At 37.9% G+C, this 20,094-nt stretch overlaps 1 protein-coding gene across 9 annotated transcripts in view; it reads left to right on the forward strand.

The window, feature by feature from the left end:
• DERA (deoxyribose-phosphate aldolase) overlaps nucleotides 1-20,094 on the forward strand; it is a 120,080-nt gene that overhangs the window by 59,953 nt on the left and 40,033 nt on the right. For all 9 annotated transcript variants that reach the window (XM_034646643.1, XM_034646642.1, XM_034646640.1 and 6 more), the window contains one exon: nucleotides 10,686-10,814. In XM_034646643.1, the coding sequence (XP_034502534.1) occupies nucleotides 10,686-10,814 (129 nt within the window). The remainder of the gene's footprint in view (nucleotides 1-10,685; nucleotides 10,815-20,094) is intronic.

Raw genomic sequence — 20,094 nt, forward strand, 5'->3', positions numbered from 1 at the left:
ACAGAAATGTACACTGTCTCCACCATCTAACTCATCCCTTGGGATGGTAGTTTTAACTGGATAGGGTATAGGATATATTGCTGGTTCCCTGACAAATGTTTCCAAATTATTTGCCCGAGTTCCTCTCCTCCCAGAAGCTAGCCTATCCCTCCCTGAGTATATGTACTATCAGATGTTAGATGTGAGGGAAATAGATTCCTGGGCTGTGAAAATTGCTCCAGGTGATTTTGATTCCACCCCCGCCCCCCACCATCCTGTAGTCCTAGAGAATCACTAACTTGGAGCATCTTTTTTTTTTTTTTTTTTTTTTTAAACATACTCCTTGTTCTTGGTTCCACATAGTGTCAATGCAGGGTGACTGAAGCATTGTTGAATTTATATGTTGGTTAATTAGTACAAATAGTATTTCCTATGTGTTTCTGGTTAGTTAGCCTGGATCTGCAGTTAGCTGTAACAGAAGGCTTAAGGGATAAAGAGTTACTCTGGCAAGTTAGGCAGAGACTACATCTACCTTTTACACTCTTGGGAAAAGGATGGCTTTCCTCTCCCTGGGAAGGCTGTGCCGGACTAGGAGAGAGTGGGGGCACCCAGCCATACAGCCAGCCAGCATATAAGCCAGTCATGACTGGAGGCGGTCGGACCCAGAGTTGACCCAGAGCAAATATACTGTGGGGTAAGAAGGGAGCATAACCCTGGGAGACTAGAGGGTTGAAAGCAGATCTTTGCATCAGAAGGACCTTGGTTGGAATCCTGGCACTACCATTAGCAGCTGTTTTCTCTTAGGCAAGTTACTTCTCTGTATCTTCTATTCCTTCTCTGTGAAATAAGAATAATGGCATCCTCTTCACATGTTGTGATGGGGATTCAATTAGATAATGTATGTAAATCGATCATCCCGTTGCTTGGCCCAATTGAATCCCTCCATGCCGGCTATGGTTTCTTCTCTTTCCCTCTCCTCCTTCTGGTGCTGATAGTATGTTGTCAAGGGAAGTAACCGTAATAGTACATGTATTGAGTAAATGCAGTAGAACTCTAAAAGACTTGGATTTTAGTCTTTGTAATTTTGCTAATTTATACCTAGTCCTTGGGCAAACACTTCACTTCTCTCTGCCTCCATTTAAATAAGCTACCAATGAGGGGATAAAACTTAAGGATTTCTACAGTCCTTTAGAACTATAATGGCCTGTGATTTTATATTTGGCGTTTTCATTGTCTGGGAGTATTATTCCCTTGATAAGGACCTGTAATACAGTATTTTTTCATGATGGTATTAAAGTCGACATCTAAGTTGCATTTCTTAAACAGTTCTTTGAAGAAAGCATTCACCAGAAGGGGTTCATCATCTCATAAATCTTATTGAACAGGTTTTGAAAATTAAATGCATTCCATGCTCTGTAAATACAGAGGTGTTCATTTTTTACTTTTTTATGACCTCTCTCTGCTGCATATATTTACCTTAATATATTACCAGTGACATGGAAATGGTATCAGATTCTGCCTCGTTCAGGAATCTTCCGGTTCTTTGAGCTCAGGACCTAGAGCTGACTTTACTAGTTTTTGGAAACCCATCCCTTACTGGAGCACCATCAGACACGACCCCAAAGGTGGCTTCTTCTGTGACATTTTTCAGCATAGTGTGTTCATTGTCACACTTAGAAATATTGTTTGTGTCCTGTATCCAGAGCCCTATTTTATCCTCTTCGGTTCCTCAGCCCTGACTTGCTCTCCTAAACTTGGTTTGTGGAATACAAGCCTCATGCTATCAAGAGTTTTAGGGTGAGAGAATGAAATATTTGGTCCAAGGCCACAGTGTCTGTCATTGTGTCTGATGAAGTGAATTCTGAAAATCTTGCATCTGAGCAACAATTTATTTTTCTTATTTGCTTATTTTTGTACAGGAAGGAGGATAGAAAGAACATCTCTTAAAAGAAATTGGAATTTTTCTTTGTTTTGTAGAGCTGTTAATCATAATATCTTATGAGAAAAGCAATCTCTAAATCTATGGACACTGTTTGGGGAGGAATCGCATAATCTATAATCTGTGTTTTCTCTGTTTGGGGGGTTGTTTATAACGGAGAAATTCTGGAGATACTTATGGCAGCTGTAGGCTTTTATGGCTTTTGTTTTTAAGCCATGATTCTTTAAAACTTCAAATACTATTGACCAAAATGTGTGTGTTTTATCTCCTGTAGGTTATTTTACTACCTGGTGTTTTTAGCTTATCACTGTCTTAGTCTTACAAGATTAATTAGTTACCTTGGTGGATGAAAACTGTTCTTGAACATTTTGTGACTTTTTAAGTTTGAAAGGTTGCTGTACAATTTATATTAAGTGTTTTACTGTACATATAATTGTCTTAAGAGTTATTTTCAGGCCATTCTTGTGCAGTGTTGAACGTCTTTCTGGTACTCAAAAAATAATTGCTTAGATATATTCGTTAACAATTATTTTTTAAGTGTCTTTGAATAGCATGAAATATAAAAGGAAATCTACTTTATGACTTTTAGATAGGAAACATGGTCTTTAAACACTTGGATTTTTACTTAAATCATAATTTGTATTCATGAAAGGTTTACTAATCACATAGTTTTCTTTGTCTATAGCAGTGCTTTTCCAGAAAACCTAACTGATTGCCAGGAACCTCGCCATTAAGAATATCCTTTCCTTCTAGGTGGAAGCTGGAGAGAAATAAGATAATTTTGAATAAGGAAAAGTAAAATGCTATAGATGCAAGGTCCTGCTGACGAAGGGAGGCAGAAGGTAGAGCCAGTGGTCAGCCGTTTGGGACGCTGTTTAAAACAGATGCATCATGACCCCCTCTGCTCCTTGGATCTACATTCTCATCACACAGGCCTTTCCAAGTGTGGCTGGGTCCTCTGATTCCTGTCAGTGAACACACTCCATCAACACAGCCTCGCTTGTTTTTTCATCTGGGAATGACGAGCAGAAGGTCAGGCTACGACCTCCATTTCTCCTCCTCAGTGTGGCACTAGTAGGAGGGATGTGAGGGGACAGACAGGAGATAACTCGTCTGCTGGCTGTGCTACTATATTGATTACGCATCCACAATGTAATATATCCTGGGTTTCTGGTACACCCACTTTTGCTACTCCTGAAAACCTCATTATAAGTCAAAACATTTATTATCAGGTTTTTAATGTGACATCACGATACCCACCACTTCTGTGGTGTATGTGTTTTGTTATATTTTGCATTATTCTGACTAATTTGCAATCGTGGTGTTTGCATTCCATTTTCATTTGTCAGTCATCTTTTATACTGGCCTTCCAGATTATTATTTTTCTATTACGTGCAAGAATCATCCTTTTTTTTAAATGGGGGAATTTTTAGTTTCTGTAATGTTTGAATTTTAGCAATGAACATGGATTACATGTGAGTATGGGAGCAGAAAAATTAATAAAGACTCTAGGGAATAAGGTCATGATGTATGCAAAGATGTAATTGTAGGACGTTTACTGAAGTTCATAATAGCAAAAAATCTGAAACCTTAAGTATCCAATAATAGAAAAATGATTGAATAAATTATTTATAACCATGCAATGGGAGATTGTGCAGCCATTAAAAATTGTGCTACAAACCTATATTTATTAATATGGAAAGATGTCTGTGATATTTTGAGGGAAAAAAGCAGATTATCAAATAATATGTACCATATATAATATATAAAACATAATGGTTGATAATCTCAAAAGGCCTTCCATAAGAAAAATATCTAGAGCTAAATAAATTACAGCAGTGTGTGTGAAATGTGTCTTTTTAACATTTATTTTTGAATAATTTTAAACTTACAGAAAAGTTGCAAAAATCATACAACTGTCTACTCTTCACTGAGATTACACAGTTATTAAATTCTTCCCAATTTACCTTTTGCCTTTTCGTTGTCTCTTTGTGAGTATGCATATATGTGTGTGTATGCACATTACTCATAAATATTTCAGTGTCTACTTTCTAAAAACAAGAACACTTGTACCAAGGCACAGTATGCCATCGAAGTCAGGAAATTAACATTTATATAGTACTACCATTAAATCCATACACTTTGTTCATTTTGCAGATTATCTCAGTAATGTTCTTTATTAGTTTCAGAATCAATTATTACATGTCTCTTTAGTCTTCTTCAATCTGGAACAGTCCTCAGTCTTTCTTTGAGTTTGAAGAACAGGTGCCTATTATTTTGTAAAATATGCTTCGTTTGGGTTTGTTTCATGTTTTTCTTATGATTAGATTCAAGTTATATATTTTGGGGAGAAATACAACAGAATATTGCTTAGTTCTTCTCAGTGCATTATTTCAGGAGTCATAAGATGTTGATTTGTCCCATTATTGAATGATGTTAATTTTTAAATGGCTAAGATGCTGTCTGGCAAGTTTCTCCATTGTAAAATTAATAAGTTTTTTGTGTTTTAAGAAGTACTTAATGGACTATATGAATGGAGGTGTTTTGAGACTATGTTAGTATCTTGTTCCTCATCTAACTTTTATTCAGTTGTTTTAGCATTCATTCATAATTCTTCTGTTATTACTCTGATAGTTGTCAAACGGTAATTTTCTAATTCCTTCATTTCTTCTATACTTATTAGTTAGCGTTACCTTCCCCTCCCCCACTTTCTTCCTCTCTGTTTGTAAGAATTCATGGAGTTCTATTTTACTCAGCTACTATTTTGGTACTCACATTATCCCAGATTTGACTCATGGGAGCTGTTTCAGATTGCTTTCCTGTCCTTTTGACATCTTTGTATTATTCGTTGAGAACTTCCTTGAATTCTTATCAAAGATATTTCAGGCTTATCTTTAACTTTTTCTGCCCAAGCTCTGGAATCAGCCATTTTTCCAGGGAGCTCTGCTTCCTTTTATTGAAGACTGGTATTTAGAAACCAAGATCTGGGTGCTCAGTGTGCTCATTGCTGCAAGGCTGTGATTTCTAGGCCTTCTCAGTGGACAGATCTAGGAAACACATGAATGTTCACATATACACAGTGAACACGTATAAACACACATGCATTTATATCCATTTGTCTGTCTGTCTATTATCTATCTATATGAGAAACTATGAGTTCACACTGATGATTTCCCCATAAGCCAATATCACATGGTTATTCTTGCCCTTTCTCTTTTTATATTTATGCCCCTCTTTCTTGTCATGAGAAATCTTGTTCCCATCATCCTCAGTATATTTATTTACTTGATCAGTTGCCTTGTATGTAACAGTCTCTTGACCACGCAGGCTGCCTCCCTGGTCCAGGACCATGCACTCAGGCTGGTTGAGCTCATCAAGTCCTCCAGAACTCCCAGCCCTCACTGATGAGGATGTCCACCCCCCAACCCCCATCTGGCAGCATGCGAGTCCAGAGTTTTCCAAGGCCCCAGTGACAAAGCCAGTTCCAAGTTTACCTCCCCCTTCATGGCAGCAGAGTACCTTTGCTCCCCCACCTCTCTCTGGCTGAGAGTTCCCATGAAGTGGAGTTCCAGACTGTCTTTCTAAACCAATAACAAGAAGCTGTTTGGTCTTAATTGTAACAATATAATGTTTTAAAACAAAGTTTATCTTCATTTTTATAACTGCTTCTTATTAAAGGTGGATCCAAGAGAAAAACAGTTAATCGATTACCTTCATAGTCATTTAAATAACTACTTTTACATTTATTCCCAGGATTTGAGATGTGTTTGAGCTCCAAAAGTAAAGATCTTCTATCCAATCTTGAGTAGAAAAATGATGCTTGGAGAGGTTCAGTAACTTTCCCACATGACACAGCTAATTAATGGGCAAACAAGTGGATTCAGACAAGTGAGCTTCACTACAACATAGTGTGCTGTTCTCATCCCATCCAGAGGCTCATAGAGTAGTTTATTGATTTTTTTTTTAGTGTATTGGATCATACAAAATTAAGTATTTTATGTTTCTGAATTATTTTTTCAATTTCCTCGACTTTGTTTTTCCCTAGAAGAAAATCAGGTCCTAGGGTTGTAATGCTCATCTGTAATGTTAGTCATTTGAACTAAATGGGAGTTGACATCCTTTTAGGTTCTAGTTTTTGATTATTCTATTACACTAAGTTCTTCAGTTTATTTCCGTGAGAGTGTGTTTTAACACAGCATGTGTGTATGTGCCTGCATGTATGTGTGTGGTGGGATAGAGGCAGAAAAGTGTGGGAAATTTTAGGCAAGTCATTCATCTCTGCATTTCACTTTTCATATGTGAAATGTGGAGGTAACTGCCAGCTACCCCACAGGGATGTTTAACTGATGGGTAGAAAACACCATATATCTGAAGGAAGATGCTTTGAAGACTTAGGGGGTTTCTCATTCTTTTCCATAGCTGCTCATGAAGATTTTTTTGGAAAGAGGATCTACTGAATTTGTTAATTCCACTGTAATTTCCTTCACATGTGTATTCCAGTAGCAATTATAGAAATCCACATCCTGCTGCTGTCCTTTCCTGCTGATACGGAGGGAAATCCACCCATTTATTTTTGCATTGTTTTGCTCATATATATTGAAAGGAAAGTGACAGTTGAGTATGTTAAAGGACGTTATGATTTGAGGTGTCTGGGTTACATTTCAGCCTTCAAGTCACTTGGATTTGCATATGTCATCTATCACTGTAATGCCAAGGTGCTTAAAACTACCTGGGCACTAATAGTGCTTATTTGTGGCTTCTATGGCTCGTGTTGAAGTGAAGTGGTCTATTTTCCCTACATGTTAAATTTGTGAATTCTAATTATGCTTTCATGAGTATTAAAACAGTGCTTGCTCCATTTTGTTTTTCAAAGTTACTTTTGTATTTCTGGAAGTATATAAGGAAAAGTTTGGAAATCTAGTATTGAATGATTAAATGCCTACTAACTGCCTTGTTCTGGTCTAGCCATATGTATTATTTTATCTAATCATCACAAAAATATGTAAGCAAACTGAGGCTCTCTAAGTGATGAGGCTTAGGAAGATGGAACAATTCCTCTAAGTTTGCGTAGCTAGCAAGTAGCAAAACTCTTATCCTAGGAGTCTGGGAGCATGGGCTCCAAGTTAAAAAAAAATATTTGAGATGTAGTAAATATTTTCTCCCAGCCTGCTTTCTAGGCCCCAAAGAGGTTGTGTTTATGTTCTTCAAGAAACGTAGGTCACAGTATCCGCTGCTTTTATAAGTCCCTCTCTGTCAGAACCTAATAAACACTCAGCAGTAACGGTAACAGCGCCACCTCCAATGTCAGCAACAAGGAAACAAGTAGCTGACATTCCTTAAGCATTGGCCTATGTACCAGAAACTGTCCTTAGCACTTTATATATAAGAGCCTATTTAATGCTTAAAATAACTCTGTGAGGTGTGCATACCTCTATTATCCCCATTTTATTGAAGAGGAGACAGAGACAAAGTTTAAGAGTTAATTGCCCAAATCAGACAACAAACGAGTTTTGAAACTGGAGTATGAACCCAGGTAAGTGGGACACCCATGCTATTGTCCCACACCATACCAGACTTCTCAGTAAATATTTGTTATACTAAAATTATGAGTTGGAAACTAATGAAACCAATTCAGATTAAGTTAAACGGAAAAGGCATCTATTGGGAGGACATAGAGTAGTTCACCGAGTCAGTAAGAAGCCTAGAGAACCAGGCTCGGAAAGCAAGCAGGACTTGGAACGCATGGGTGGCTCAGTCCGCTGGTCCTCTGCCTTTTCTTAGGTCATGATCCTGGGGTTCTGGGATCAAGTCCCCCATCGGGCTCCTTGCTCAGTGAGAGTCTGCTTCTCCCTCTGCCTGATGCTCACCCAGCTTGTGCTCTCTCTCTGACAAATAAATAGATAATATCTTTAAAAAAAAAAATAAGCAGGACGATGAAAGACTGGGGAGCAGAGAATACAGCTGGACGTGCCCTGGAAACGGTGATTATAGGGCCACTTCTGGTGCTGCCGCCGCTGGCCAGCATAGGTACTGCTGTGCTGCTGCTGGTGGCCCCTGGGTCATGGGGCTCTTGGATCCGCTGCCCTCAGTGATACTGCAGTTGTAATACTAATGAACGTCCTGACTGCACTGTCGTCTTTGCGTCGCTCAGGAAGATTCAGAGGCCCAGGTAGAAGCATTTGCTGGATGGAGCCCAGGTCACGTTATATAAAGGACAGGTTCATTATGCTTTTTGATTGAATTGTTCTGGTATACTCTGAGTGGAATGGTAACAGAAAAAAATGACAACTTTCCAGTGTGGAACTCTAAAGATTAAGATACTTGCTCTGAAAAACTTGACCCTGTTATGTGGTGAACTAGGTCAGTAAAATGATTTGAGGAGTCAGAAGTTAGAGAATGAGAAGGCACTGGGTTGCGTATTTGTCTAAATCCGGTTACGCTCTGAGTGACCAGTTTGGATCATGGATTACAGAGCATCACTTCCAGGTGGCTGATGATTGAGTCATAAAATACATCTTTTTTTTTCTGATTAATTTTAATGGTAGGTGAAGAAATTGACTGGATATCAAAAGGTAATACTCTTTAGAAAAAGGCTGATAATTTTGTTCATAAATATGATCGGAATCACTGGTTTAAGAATTTTGTACAGATCAGACTTCACCTCAACAAATGTTGTAATAAAACATTCTCAAGCCTTATCTGATGACTCACTGGTTGTAAGCACTAATCCATATAACAAGATTTTGGTGCAGTACAAGGAGTTCGGTCAGGCCATGAATAAGATTTGGCTTTTATCACACAACACTTAATTGAAACTCATTTTACTAGAATTTTGAGCTTAAGAATCACGGTTAAACTTTCTGAGTGCTTACAATCAGCCAGACAATGTGTAGGGTACTTTGTATATATCTTCCCTTTTAATCCTCATAATAACCCTATAAAGTAAGTATTATTGTCACTTCAAGGAGGGGACTGAGGCTGAGAGAATAAGCTGCCCAAGGTCATGCAGGAAGGGATGGAGTTGGGTTTTAAATCCACGTTTGTCTGCCTCTCGAGCCTGCTTTTGATGGCAACACTGTACTGTGGAAGAAAAATCATTAATTAAGTCGCAAGTTAACTCTGGGTTAGCATTCTTGAATTTTCAGATCAAGAGATTTCCTTGTCACTAGTTCTTAGCGAACAACTTTCTGTTTTTAGATTCAGTCACTCGAGAAATGTCATTCCATCCAAGATTCGTTCCCTGAGTTAAAAGAATATAAATTGTTATTGCCACTTAGTCTTTGCTGTCTATACCATTCTCACACGCGTCATATTGGATGTGTGGGTGAGATGACTTCTCATGATTTGGGGAGGATGGGCAGGGTGAGGTAGAGGTAGGCAGGGTGGCATCTCAGATCGTCTCTAATGCTCCAAACCACTGATTATTAGGGATTTGTGAAAATACTCAGTCCTTTCTTGAAAAACCTTCTGTGGGTGCCATCTCTTGACTGTGACAAACACTAAAATTTACCAAACATCCTGTAAGAGAATACTTGCTTTTATTTGTGTTCAGTTTTCACTTTGAGCTTCAAGTTAAGTTCAGGTTTTCTAGGATTGGGAAGCCAGATTTTCTTCACCTCGTTATAATTTTCATGGTTTTGACTGAGTTTGCTGACTTGTGACTAATTTTTAGCCTTTTACATGTACTTTATTAAACCTATGAATTAAGGAAGTCTCATGTCTGCCTTCAAAACTGCTTACCCTAACCCTAACTCTTACCATATTTCTTTCCTGCTCAGTTTTGTCTATGTGCTTATATCCTATAAAATATATATGGAGGAACAAAAAAGCCCTTATAGTCCTGATAGTGTGGTAATAACCCAAGTTTAAGACCTGAGTGCAGCCAACCTGATGCAGGGTCAAAGCCAAAATCCACTGGTCTCATGACAGAAGACTATGGTAATTTTTCAAAAATTTCATACTCATTAAACTGATTTTATTTACTAAATATCTGTCAATTTTGTTTGAATAGGAAATGTTTTCCCCTTGATTCTTTTTTTGTTGTGGAGTGTATTTTTTTTTTTTGTATATGTATATTTTTAATCAAGCTGCTTTCAGGGTACTATGTGGAGCCCTCAAAAGCCAGATTCGGTACTGGGTTCAGGGGTTAACAGATTCAAGACTGTACCTGTGAGTCTCTCTACAACTGGCTTTGTGCACATACATCTAGCAAACCTGGCTAAGCTCAGTGCTTTTTGTCAGATATTTAGACACATGCCCTGGCAGATAGTGGGGAAGGCGGTTATGTCTTTATTGTCATTAGCAGAGCTCTCAGGAAAGGCCTGCTTTATATTCTAATAAGAGAACTTATTATGTGTGAATGGAAGAATTAATAAGGACCTGACGATTTTTTTTCTTTAGTTTGCAAAGTGATACACCCCCACGTATGGTAGATAACTGTCTCTTTTCTTGTAAGTAACCAACATATGGGAGAGGTAGAAATTATTTGTAATTTGTATGTCATTATAATGATATTTAAAAAGCTGTGTGGCTCTGGACCTTGGGCAGGGGCTTAGAAAGTTCCACGGTAGCAAACTAAGCATTTCTTGTAACAGGATGTGAACGGCAACAGAACGCTCTAGGCGATATTAAATTGGGGTGATTTTTAGAAAGTGACAAATGTTTTATGTTTCCTAAATCCGAGATGGGTTCTACCAGCTGTATATGGCTGCCAAGTTATGTTATCACTTGCCTGCTTTGTAACTGCTTCAATTATTTCCTCCCCCAGCCCTGTATGATGAGATTCGTCAGTTTCGCAAGGCCTGTGGGGAGGCTCATCTCAAAACCATCTTAGCAACAGGAGAACTTGGATCTCTTACTAATGTCTATAAAGCCAGTATGATAGCAATGATGGCAGGTAAGTGTCCTATATTCAAATGATGATAGCTATTGAATTGATTTTTTTAGGAGAAATAAGTAAGCGAAAAGATTTGGCTAGTAGCTAAAAAGTGCTAACCACTTGGAAAATTGGGTGGGAGGACTCAGATATTTTGTGAATACGTGTACAGTGTGAAATGGTCGCAAACTTGGCTTTCTTGCACATTTTTTTCTGGCATTTCATCGCTGCACTATCCTTGTAAGGCAGTAGATGGCTCTCTTGTTAGTGAATTGCCTTCTTGTTATTCTTTGATTATTCATTCATCAACATATGTTAGACAGGAATTTCTTTAACTCTGACTTATTCCTCTCTGTGAATTTAAGTGTTTGATTTTTTTCAGAGATGTGTATCTGTACTGTCTCAGGCAGCCTGTGCTTTTGTTAATTTTTCTTTTTAAATGTAGTGTAGTATCATTGCTTTTTATACTTTCAAATGCAGGTTGACTCATTCTTCCTCTCCTTGAACAGCAGGCCTGTCCATTCATACATCCAAGCTTGAAACCTGGGAGTCAGGCTTGATTCCCTCCTTTCCTCGCCTTCCCTTAAACCAGTGAACGAGTCTGGAGAACTCAGTCTCTTCACTGTTATCTAACACATCTTCTCTCCATCCTGCGTGGTGCTATCTCCGGCCATTGCCGTACCCCACATGGATCACTTCAGTCTCCTCACTACTCTTCCTGTCTCTGCTTTTGTCCCCTTCCAATCTGTTTCCCATACTGTTGCCAGAGTGGTCTCTTAAAAGTGCTAATTGGGTTTTGGTCCTGCTTGCTTAAAATCCTTCAGTGGCTTACGCTGCGTCCAGACCCAGTCGGAGACAAAGGAAGATACCCGTGCTGCTGTCCACTCGAGCTCATATTTGCCAGCAGGGCACCTCAGAAGCCGGTGGCCTTTACGTAATCTTGCCACCAAAGGATTCTTTTAAAACATAAGAAAATGTGAAGGTGTAGGGCAAAGGAGGAGAGAGGTGGCAGAGGGAGCAGCCTTCTCTTCAGCAAGATGTGAGGGAAATACAATTCCCTTCCATAAATAAGAAACAACACACACACAAGGTCTTTACCAACAGCTGCACTCTCCACTCCCCGCCCCCACTCTCACATCGCTGTCAGGGAGTCAGGGTCACCCCACAGGGCACCCGGCCTGCGCACTCAAAAACCAAACATCCTTCAGTGGCTTCCCTTCATCATCAAGGTAAAGCATAAATTCCTTCAGCCTGATTTTAAGAAAAGGTCCTTCTGAAGACCCTGCCTATGCCTCTGCAGGCGCCTCCTTTCCCTTCACACCATATGCTCCTGGTCTACGACATTCCTCGTCGTTCTCTGCAGATGGCACCATCTAAACCTTTCAAGGCTTCCTGCATGCTGTGCCCCCTGCCTGGAATGCCTTTTGCCCAAGTAATTCCTTCACATCTTTGGCTTCAGCACAGGTGTAATTCTTTCAAGAGCACTTCCCCAATTCTGCTTCCTCCCTCACCACCTGGTGCAGTATCTCTTCTATGCGCCCCTCTATAGCATTCCGTCAAACCTCTATCAGATGACCTATCACACTGTCGTGTGATGGAGTATTGAATTTCGAGGCACCCTACCAGTGGCTCCGTAAGTGGGTGAAGATACATGACTTCTCAGGTCTTCAATCAGGGCCTCTATTATAATCCCCCTGTAGAATTTTAGAGTCGTGTCCTTTTTGAGTACTGTGAGACCTAGCCTCATTCCCTGGAACTCTCCTGAAAATCAGTCTGCGAGGCATTCATGGAGCTGTTGCTCTGGTCATTGCCCCTGTATCCAGATGATCTCTGCTCAGGTTGTCTCATTTCGAGACAGTCTCTGAAAATCTAAGGATGGGGAGGAATGGAACACATTAAACAGTGGGTCATCTGTTACGTTGGTATTTCAAAGGTCCACAGTAATTGAAGCCTCGCTACACCTCCCATGAGCCTGGGTGAAGCCTCTTGGAGTCCTAGGTAAACAGGTAACTCCCTTGTCATGCTCCTTGCCAGGATGAGGGTAGCATAGAGTGCTGTGATCCAGGTCACAATGAAAGTATATTCTTTCTGGGAGGTCAGCCAACCCCATTCTCCTCACTGCACCTACTGCTCATGATAGGAGCATGGTATTAGGTCATCATGCCAGGAAGTCCCCGTTCTACCCTCCACCCCACCCACCCACAGAAAAAAAGATGTGAGTGAGAACATGCTTTCCGCTGTCTCTTCCTGTCTGCTCGTATCCCTGTCCATGTTGTTGCTTATCTCTTTCATTTCTTCACTTAAGCAGTGTCTGTTGAGTACTTACCATGGGTCCTAAAACTTGTATTTGGGGTGTGCTTTACCAGATAGTTTAAAATAATATTCCTTAATCTTCACATCAACCCTGTGGTTGATGAAGAAAGTTAAAAAGTGACTTGTTTAAGGTCACAAAGCTAATAGACCACATAGGGTCATTATTTGAACCCAGGTCTTCTGGCTCCAGGATTATTGCTTTCTCTGGTGTAACACAGCTGTCTCCCAGGGCACTGTGCTTGATCTTATAATGAGTTAAAGACATACACAGCCTTTGCAAGGCATAAGAAGTGAAAGCATCCAGCATACTTCCTGGCCCATAGTTTCTGGCTCCTATTCTCTTAAGAAGGTATATAATAGAAATGAGGTATGTTTTGAAGAATTTTTTAAAATTTTGGACTAAATTTACATTTATATAAGTTACAGCTCTATTTTGGTATTTTTTATTGATTTTTTTTCCTTAAAAATCAACTTCATTGAGGTAAATTTACACACATTACGGTGCTAAGTGTCCAATGTGATGACTTTTTACAGTTCGTATTTTCGATCATCCCAGAAACATCCTTTGTGATCCTTTGCTTCAGTTCTACTCTTTTTACTTCTGCCCCAGCTGCAGTCCGTGCTCTGATTTTATCACCATAGATGTGCTTTGCCAGTTTTAGAACATCATATAGTTATACAGTATGTACTCTTATACAGTATGTGCTTATTCTTCCTCCACCCCCAAGATAATAGCTGTGAGATCTATCCATGTTGTTCTGTGTATAAGGAGTTTGCTTAGGGATATTCCATTGTACAAATGTAGTGAGTTCCCAAACTTATTGATGTAAAGTTTATAATATTCTGATGTCTATAGGGTCTGTAGTTATACCTCTTTTTTTACTTCTGGTGTTGTCATTTTTGTTTTCTTTCCTGTTGTTGTTTTTTTCTTTTTTTTTTTTTGGTAGAAAAGAATTTTGGTAGAGGTCTGCCAATTTTATGAATATCTTTTCAAAGAGCCAGTTTTTTGCTTTGTTGTTTTTTCATTGTCATTGAGTTAAAAAACACTTCTAATTTCCCTTGTGATGTCTCTTGATATTTAGAATGTCATTGGAGTATAAAGAATAAACCTTTATACTGGAGCACCTCAATACATAAAGCAAATATTAACAGACGTGAAGAGAAATCGACAGAATGTTTAATTTCCAAGTATTCTGTGCTTTTCTGGGTATCTTATTCTTATTGACTTATAATTTAAAATTCTGTTATGCTCAGGGAATATCCATTGTAAGAATTTTTTGTCTTTTGAAATTAAAGAGATTTATAGCCCATTTTTCTGGTATATTTAAGTATATGCTTCAAGCGCACTTGAAAAGAATGTCATATATTTGCAGATATTAATGGTAGTATTCTCTAAATATCAAGTAGGTCAAGTTGGTTGATCAAATTTTCCAGATTTGGTTTTGTTTTATTTTGTTTTGGTCTACTTATTCTATTTATTACCAAGAGACTGGTTTGTTAAAGTCTCCAAATATGATTGTAGATTTGTCTACTTATCCCTTTAGTTTTGTCAGTTTTTTCTAAATGTATTTTGGAGCTTTGATATTAAGTATATACACTTCTGGGATTGTTATGTTTACCTGTTGAATTAATGCATTCATTATGACATGTCCCTCTTTATCTCTGGTACTAGTACTGTCTGAATGTCTGCTTTGTCTGGTATTAATCCAACTACACCAGCTTTCTGGTGTGTTTCTTACCATTTGCATGGCATATTTTTTTTCCATCCTTTTTTATGAAAAAAATATATATGTGTGAAATCTATAACCCATCTTTGGTTATATATTTAAAGCTGTCTCTTGTAGGCTTTTTTTTAATCCATTGTGAGAATCTGTACTTTTTAATTAGAATGTTTTGTTCATTTTCATTTCATACAATTTTTGATATGATAGGAGTTAAGTCTGTCATCTTGCAATTAATTTCCTATTTGTTCTGATCCGTTTTTTGTTTTTTCCTGCTACCTTTTGGGTTCATTAAGTATTTGATAACATTTTATTTTAATTTTTTTTCTGTTGGCTTTTTATCTACAGCCTCTGTACTTTTCAAGCAGTTGCTCGGTTATAATATGCATCTTTAACTTACCACAGTTTACATAGATTTAATATTGTTTTACTTTATATATCATGTGTTATGAATGTAAGAACCTTAACAATAGTTGCATTTATACCCTCTTTAGTCCTCTGAATTATTTTAGTGTTCTTCCATCTATTTATAAGCTCCTCCTTAATACGATGTGATTTTTGTTTTAACAGTCATTTGTCTTTTAAGGAAATTAGAAGACAACTAAGCAAAACTAGTCTTTTATATTTTCTCACACATACATCATTTCCTTCTTTATTCCTTCTTGCAAGTCTGCTGGTGACTAATTCTCTTACATTTTGTTCATCTGAAAATGTCTTCATTTTACACTCATGTTTCAAGGATTCGTGAATATGGTGTTCTAGGTTACAGTTTTACTCTTATTTCAGTACTATAAACATGTCATTCCATTTCTCGGAATTCCACTTTTCTTGTTTTCCTGTAAGTAGTGTTCTTCTTACTCTGGCTCTGGTCAATCAGTATTTTCTCTTTATCTTTGTTTTTCACTAATTTGACCATGATGTGCCTAAATATGGTTTTCTTTGTATTTATCCTGCTTTTAGTTTGCTAAGCTTCTTGGATTTGTAGGTTGATGTTTTCCACCCAGTTTTGGACATTTTATCATTATTTTTTCAAATATATTTTCTACCCCATTTTATCTCTTTTCCCTTCTAGGACTCTAAGTACGTGAATGTTAGATATTGTCCCATAGGTTACTGAAGTCCTGTTTATTTTTTTATTTTTATTTTTTTAAAGATTTATTTATTGATTTTAGAGAGCAAGAGCATGAGTGGGAGGGGTAGAGAAGGAATCTCAAGCAGATTCCTCCCTGAGCACAGAGGCTGATGCGGGGCTTGATCTCACGACCTGAGTTGAAACCAAGGGTCTGCACCACTCAGGCACCCCTGTTCATGCCTTTTATATTTTGCTCAGCTGTATGGTTGTTTGTAGCAGGAGGGTAAATCTGGTACAATTTATTCTGTTGTGTCTTCATGGCTTTTGTTTTCTCATTAATTTAGCATGAAAACCTCAAAAGGAAAGGTGTTTTATCATTTACATTCATAATAGTTATCTTGGAATATTCATAGCCATTTAGATTATTGCAGAACGATTCTCTGGAGAGTAAGCTAGAGATACGTAACTGTATTAGTCTGATATCACATATCATTGTAAATAAAAAGTTAACCTAGGTGTTCGTATTTTTGGTCAACTAAATGTTTACTAGCTTACTTTTGGTTTAACTTGGTTTAGGAATCTTTCAGAATGTTTTAGGGGAAGGAGCCATAGGTCATGGGAGTTGGAAGACCTGGATTCTTATCCATTCTTGCATAGTTTATGACTTTAAGCGAATCAATTAATCTGATTATCAGTTCAAATGAAGTAGTGTGTATGGCTGCATTATAAAACGTAAAGTAAGTACTTAGCAAGTTATTAAAAAATATCAGCATACCTTCCTATGCCATCCTACCTCAGTCAGGAAGGAAACATAATTGAATCTTTTTTTTTTCTAGACTATTACAAGGCATTATTCAGACTATCACTTTTCATAACCATCTGGTTTAGCTGCAGGAGATAGAATATATTGAGCTGGATTCCATTCTGTACTGATCTCAAAGCTTATTAATATGTTAGTAGGGTTGTTTAGTGAATCTTAGATAGGAACCTGTTTTGCCAACTTTTGCCTCTGTCTTAAAAAATAAGTTTCAAAAGAATCTGATTAGTTGAGAATCACCATTAGATGTGACCTCATTAATTTTTTTATGCCACACTTCTCAGCTATGGTTATTTGTCATATCTCCTAATTCTTTCACTCTGGAAAGTATAGCAAGCACCTTAGCTCTTTAGATGTGTATCAGAGTAAAATATTTAAGTGGAGATCACTTACTCAGCAGCCATAAAGATCCAGAACCAAGCCAGGAACCAGGAGGAAAGAAAAGAAAGAAACCATTTCAAAGAAATGAAATATACATAATATAATCTATAGTGCAACAGTACTAATAGAAACATTTCTTGAACATTTACTGTGTGACAGGTACTATTTTTAGGACTTTATGTGTATTTACGTTTAACCTTCACAGTGACTCTCTGAAGTAGGTACCTTTCTATGGCAAAATGGGAACATCAGTTAAAGAGGATTTTTTGTTGCAATTCTACATGGTCATTATTGATATTTGGAAACATTCCAGATACTTCTGTCTTTGTTCCATCGTTTCCTCTGTCAGAGCTTTCTCTTCTCCTCTTAGCTGTTTTTAAAGATTTAAATATAATTTTTATCCTTTGTCATATCTCTCCGTGATCCTCTAAAGGCAGAATTAATTGTTCATAGTGTCTTGCTCCCAGGACAGTTGTAAATACCAGTACCATTTGTCATATAGTATCATCATCCATTGTTTTACCTGTTGAGTCTTTTGCAAAACTATGAGCCTTCCTGAGCCAAGGACTATGTCTAACTTACTTATATTTCTCTGTGATTATTACTATGCCTGGTATCTAAGAGAGCCTAAGAAAATATCTTGAAGTACACAAATGAATACATGGATAGGTGGATGAATGAATGAGAAAGAGATAAGGAAAAGTAAAAACAGGCAAAGTAAACGCTGAAGACTTAGACTCATCTTTCCAGATGTGCCACGACGTTGTAGAGTTTGGACATGTTATCTTGAGAGCCAAATTTTACTTTAATTGAACAAAAAGATAATTTATACCGTTGACAAGGAGATTATGTATTCAAGGCATCGTTTGGACGACCTAAGCAGTGGTTTGACATATAAAAGGTTTGAGCGGCTTCGGGGCTAAGAAAGGACTAAAGAAAACTTTCTGCCTTGGCTTTTTGGCCGAAGAAAATGGATCTGATTTTCACATTACTGGCAATGTGGTGAGAGAAATGCAAATAAAGGAGGAGGGGAGGTAGGAGTAAGCAATTCAAAGGGAGTATAATCAGGAAAGAGAAGCAAGAGCCATATTTTTTCATCAGACAATCCAAGAACAAGGTGATAGGAGGTAAGATAGAAAGGGAAACATGCTTAAAGAAAAGAGAAGTCTAAAGCAGGTCCGTCTACTGCTACGGGGTTTCAGCCCCGCAAACGCGCACATTAAGAATAATGCCAGAATGTAGAAAAGTGGCTTTATCTTTGAGTAGCGGTGGACTGTTCACACACACGCAACAGCTAACAAGCTCCGCTCTGAAGTTATTCTAGACCTTATCTTCAGAAATAATGCAGGCATGATAAATAAGGTTGGAGTAGAAAAGCACTAAAGATGCAATCATAATATCATCAGGTTTGAATTGCTGATGAAGATCTGTGGGAAGAGTACGAACACAAAAATATGGGGCTTGAGAAAAGCAGACCTTGAAGGAATGCAAAATGAGTTTTGAACTTGGCTGGAATTTTGTAATGTATAGGAAATCAAAAATGAAAAAAAAGTAGGAACCAGGGGAGGGGATATTTGAAATTCAACCCAATAAGATCAGAGTAATTCAGAAACAATAAGATGAAGCAGAGAAATAAAAGAAAATATAAGGGAAGCTATTAAAAAAATAAAACGAAGGGGAGAGAGTAAACAATGGGAAGCCTGTTACGACTGAAGGAAACCAAAGCTCTAAAAGGAATGCTGTGATTAGTAGCGAATTAACATCTAAGACTTCTAAAAAACCGTTTTTAAAATTTGAAATAGGAGTCAAATAGTAGAGTAAATGACAGTGTAGGTATATTTTTCTAAAGTCACACTGAGTCCTTCATCTTGGGCTGCAAATCTTTGTATACTCAAGAAGTATTGATCCAGATGGCACATCTAAACCCCTGTGGTGATCCAGCCTGGTTTTCTCATTTTGGGGGTTTTTAAAAATAAGATCTTGCCTTTCATAGGAAAAACATTTAATTTATGAAAAGGTATGCTACTGTTGAAAGTTCACCACTGGGGAAAGCATAAGAATATAGATGTGTATTGGGGTAGGAGTTAATGGCTTTAAAGCATAAATTCATTTACAGTTCCTTAAACTAGCCCTGAGAATTAAACCACTTCTAGGGTAAAAACTAATTTACTTGCCTTCTAATTCGGGGAGCAAATTTAAATTTAGTCCTCCCCGCCCCCGTCCCTGGAGCAAAAATTTCAGAAGATTTACCCCCTTGTGCTCACCCACCCACTGACCCATCCAACCTGCAGTCCTCATCCACCCTCTTGCCGTCCTTTGCTGAGCTCAAAATAGAGAGCTCAGTAGGAGAGAGAAGCTACCATGTTTTCTGGAACAGGAACCTCTGATGGTCCATTTTGGTATATGTGTATCATTTTAAAGAAAATCGGTATACATTCAAACATAAAGTGTTTTCTTTGCATCTTCATGCCTGGGCTTCGAGAGGAAAAAAGGAAAAAGCTTCTAAGCATGGTTGTGTATATGGTATATACTAATGTGTGTAAAATTTTACTGTGTGAGATTTTAAAAAATATAACCCACCTTATTCTCAAATCTTATAACGGCTTTCTCCAGACCTAGCTTGCTCAGAGGACTTTATGGGCACAGAGGCAAGCACATAGAAGTGCCTGGGAAGTGCTTGTTGATGGGTTCACTTGTCGGGTACAGGGGCATCATTAGGTATATTAGTAACCAATGTGTATAAAATTCAGTTTTTTAATGAATCTCTGTTTTGCATTAAAAGAAACATTAAGGGACTTATTTTTTTCATGTCTTGGTGAAATTCTGATACATGACATAGAGGCCAGACCTGTCGATATTTGCTGATGTTTCTGAGATTCTGTTACTCATTTGTCTTTGATTCCTAACACATTCACTATTTATTCTTTAATGTCTGTGCTGGATAGTTACTGATCTGTTAGCAAACTCTTAAATCATGGGAAATTGGAATCCTTGAGT

Source organism: Ailuropoda melanoleuca, chromosome 16, assembly GCF_002007445.2.
Source record: "Ailuropoda melanoleuca isolate Jingjing chromosome 16, ASM200744v2, whole genome shotgun sequence".
Classification (NCBI taxonomy): domain Eukaryota; kingdom Metazoa; phylum Chordata; class Mammalia; order Carnivora; family Ursidae; genus Ailuropoda; species Ailuropoda melanoleuca.